This window comes from Pinus tabuliformis, chromosome X (genome assembly GCF_031772625.1).
Source record: "Pinus tabuliformis cultivar Carrire ecotype Pingquan chromosome X, CPIR1, whole genome shotgun sequence".
NCBI lineage: Eukaryota > Viridiplantae > Streptophyta > Pinopsida > Pinales > Pinaceae > Pinus > Pinus tabuliformis.
Window position 1 is genome coordinate 869,331,479 of NC_142308.1, and position 4,504 is coordinate 869,335,982.

Sequence of the window (4,504 nt, forward strand, 5' to 3'; positions counted from 1 at the left end):
GGTAAAGACACACTTGTCTTTGAATACTAAAAATATAATTATTGAGTGTCCATGCTTCCTTGTTGAAACACTTCCAACCCTTTCTTCCTTTATTCATGGACATTTTTAAACATTTGCTAGGCTTGGGATTGGGCTTGAAAGAATTTCTAATGTTGTTCCATCTCTAAGTATCAATTTCATGGTTTGAAAGTGTCTTGTCACCCCAATCCCCTGTATGACCCAAAATTAGCCTCGGTTCTTCATGTTGAAGTTATATTTGCTCAAATATTTTTCTTGTTAATGTTTCATTTGTAGTGAAAGTTGAATCTATTCAACTTGTTTGTGTTCTTGTATCGTTTATGTGTCTTTATTATCAAGTTGCTCGTCTTTCTTTGTTTGGTTTGACTTCTATCATTTAGTTTCAATGATCCTCATATGGGCCCAATACTCATGGTGATGCTCCTTATCTTGAGCATTCACCTCCATTTTATTTTCCATCTCAGTGTCCACTTTGATCTATTTCCTCATATCTATGATTAAAAGGTAGGCCAAAGGTCTAACATGAACCAATTCAAATTTATTGGTCCTAAAATATTACACTTTTATATGGATGAAAATGTCCCCCAATTAGGATTCATATCATTGCACAACTTCAACATGCATATCTAATGTTCTTCTAATATTTATAAAAGAACAAGGTTTTCATGGTGAGCTACTCATAATCCTTCTTTATTTTATTAACCACATAATCCTAGCTTCTGAAATTTAGCTACTTACGAGATCTTGATAACACTTTAGTGTTGCACCCTTGTAGAACCTTTGGTGTTAACAATTCGGTTAATTTGTCACTTTCTTTTTCATCCTCTAATGGGTGTTGAAGGTGAACAAATGATCATCCAAAATTCTCATGCCACCAAAAGAGGGAAACACATATTTGTTGGGTTGAAACTTGTCATGAGTTTTCTTCTACTTCTTCTCTTCATAGTACACATCCTTTACTCTTGTTCCTTGGGTTCTTCAAAAGATTGATGGAATTTCACATTGATCCCTTGGGGAAATTAGTTTCCATATATTCATGTTCTTGTTATGATTCTATTGAATCCTTGGATTCGATTGCAATAAGATGAATTTTTTTAGGTGTTAATTTTCTAGTCTTTGGTGATAACTTTGATGCTTGCACACCCTCCTAGTTTAGGTTTGGATTAGGATTAGGATTTCCGGTCTTATTTTTTGATGGCATTAAACTTTCTTGTTTCCCCGAATTTTGTACTTGCCTCCAAAAACCCCTTATGGAATTTTATAATGATGAGATCCTTTTACGAAAAGGTCATGAGCTTGTAGAATTTCCCTAAAACGTTGGGTCTAAAAGAAACTCCAACCTGAACACAAAATATGCAAAATAAACCTTTACAATCAAGTGAGTTGATGAAGGACCTAAAAATTCTAACTCTAACTAAATAAAACAAACTATCATAACATTACTTAAACCTTTAACAAATATTTGATCACTACAATATTGTTCAAAACCATAATAAACTAAATACCAAAAGAAACCATAGCTATTTAACCAATAATATGATCATAATTGAAATACTTAATATAACTTAAAATAACAAGGCTAAATATCAATGTACCATTCAATTAATTACCACAACCATAACCAATCACATAACAAATCAAACACAATATTTATAACAACAAACAACTAGAATATCATGTGGGAAACTCACTATTAAAAAGACACAATACTTATCTTTAAATCAAGTGAGAAGATCCAAATGTATAATTTTGACTACTAAACTCTAAGTACTTAGATCATCAACCAATGTGTAATTACAATTTCATATGACTATGTCTATTTATAATCCAAAGTCACTTGACAATGTTAACTTTGATCGAACACCCCTTATATCAATTTGTTTGATAAAATAAAAATTGATTATACATTATATGCATAGTTCCTTTACACAATAGATATGAACATTTATTTGAAAAATCTAATATTCTCATATAAAAAATGAATAAATGAAATTACCTATTTATTCATTATTATCTATTAAAAAAATAATACATATACACAATTTTATGAAATTAACAATATTCTATTATATATACATTAATGCCTCCAATAAAATAATATATTTAATTATTATACACTATTGTCATAATAATACTAAATCCATATATCATTATAATCATTCTACAACATCTCATGTATTGATGGAAGTATGGATTGCCCACTAGTGGGATGCTATTACTAGGATTATGCAAATGATTGTGCAAAGCTTGGTTAAGCTTGGATGCCCCTTGGGATAGTTTAATTCCTCCAAAATTGGCTTCCATCAACTCCTCTCTGTGAGGCTTGAACTTCAAACCTAGTGGGGCTCACCTATTCTAACATTATATTCATATAACATTCATATAAATATTTAAAATGTTTTTCTTTTTAAACTTTAATGCATAATTATATTGTCTAAATTGATAAATGTTGAAATTGTTCGCTGAAATTATTTGAGAGAATGATTGTTATTATTAAGACTTATCCTAACCATATGAAGCCAAGTATGAAAAGAGCTATATAATTGGAATCTCTTTAAACTTTAAGGCATCCTCAAATTGTCTACTTAGTGGGTAGATATGATTAGAATTTCATGGTAAAAATGATTACATTTCAAATTCTAATTGTTAATTAAATTATCTAAACTCTAATTGTTAATCAAATTATCTATTTGGTAGGTAGATGTTGACATTATTTAGCAAAATGATTGCAATTGTTAATTAGTCTAATTATCTATTTGGTAGGTAGATGTTGAAATTATTTAGCAAAATGATTGCAATTGTTAATTAGTCTAAATATCTATTTGGTAGTATGTTGTTTAGCAAAATGATTCAGAGAAAGAGGAGTTTAAAAAAAAAAACTAGAGAAAGAGGGGTTAAAAAAAATATATGATTGGAATCTTCATTTCCATATTGAGTGAGATCTCAATTTGGAAGAAAATTAAATATGTAAAGTTATATGATTAAAATTGGTTGTAATTATCAATTTATGGATGAATTACGATGAAATTTAGAAAAAATTGATATATAATAAAAGTCAATAATTTTTCATTTCCAAAATCTCAAACATCTCAAATCACATTCCATAATAATGAATAAAATATTCCTGCAATAAATTTATAGAATTGTAAAGATAATATTCTAATAAACTGTAAATCATACCGGATAGATTTTTTAATTAAAAGACCAAAATATGGGGCAAATTCCAGGCCATATTAAATTGAAGAGGAGAACCCAGTAAGTTACCAGGAAACCAGAAATTTCACAACCCTGTGTTAAAATGCTATTGCTGCCCTCCCATATATCATGTGGATTAATGTTTATGGAACAAAATCGTACTCACACCCATCGTGGCCTGCAATGCAATGCAATGACCACATGTCCATCCCAAATCAAAGCCATAATCAAATCAAACATTACATGATTTTACTGTGCAGAGATGCAATTAACAGAAATTGCAGAGAAACCCACTTACTTGGATCGCTTTCAGAGACGAAAGCTGCAGAATCGAAATAACAGGAAGCCCCTTGATGCTTCAACTTCTGCCAGTAACTGTTGAACGCAATGGAGGCATGGGAGGCCAGACTTTCTGGCAAGAAGCACTCTTGGTTGGGCTGTATTTTGCTGCAGTCTGCTCCTCCGTAACCGCATACCCAATCCAGTGCGCTCTGCAACATGTCATCAGGTGCCTGTGGATCTGCTATACACCACTGTGCCACAGCTCCCTCTGCTCAGCGCTCAACATACCCAAATAACAATTCATTATTCCAGCAGGGAAAATGACTCTGTAACTAATACAGAACAGATCTGCCTGAATTCACAGATACCTAATGGGTTCCTTGGGAGAAAACGAGAACATTAATGGCCACAGAAAATACAGCCTGTATCTATAACCAAAACCTACCAAATCAAATTATTCATTCAGTGCAGAAGAAGAGAAGAAAAACGACATTAAGATACCTGTGAGAGTTGCTGCGGAGACAAATATCGTAAGTAGCAAGAGCAGAGGGCGAGGCCAAAGAATCATTGCTGTACTGGTCGCCGTGTGACTGATCTGATCTCGACGATTCCCAATGCCTTCCAGGAGCGAGATAAAACTTTACCACTTTGGTAGATGTTTTTAAATATATTTTATAGGATAACTGTTGAAGATGTCACTAAAATATATTTAATGTGTACTTGGGTTTAATTGGGAAGATTAACTTTTTTATTAACTTTGTACTTGTTTTCCTATCATTATAATTATTACTTTATGCTATTTTATTTTTGTCTTTGATTTGAGGTATGCCCATATTATCCAAAAATAGGGACCGATTATTATTCATGAGGAGTTCAAGATAAAAGGGATATTTTATTTTTTTTACTTGATTTATTATAAGATATGATATTATATATATGTTTGTTATTTTATTTCTGTGATTAGATGAAGTAAAAATCAGGTTAGTTTAGTTCTAGAGTGATATGCGTT

At 31.5% G+C, this 4,504-nt stretch overlaps 1 protein-coding gene across 1 annotated transcript; it reads right to left on the minus strand.

Moving 5' to 3' along the window:
* Window positions 1–3,062: 3,062 nt before the first annotated feature.
* LOC149142469 (glucan endo-1,3-beta-glucosidase 13-like) lies at window positions 3,063–4,154 on the minus strand. The gene is made up of 3 exons (XM_089448804.1): window positions 3,997–4,154; window positions 3,512–3,763; window positions 3,063–3,391 (listed from the first exon to the last, which is right to left on the minus strand). The coding sequence occupies exons 1-3, from the start codon at window positions 4,061–4,063 to the stop codon at window positions 3,357–3,359; spliced, it is 354 nt and encodes a 117-aa protein (XP_089304930.1). The 5' UTR covers window positions 4,064–4,154; the 3' UTR covers window positions 3,063–3,356.
* Between the last annotated feature and the right edge of the window lie 350 nt (window positions 4,155–4,504).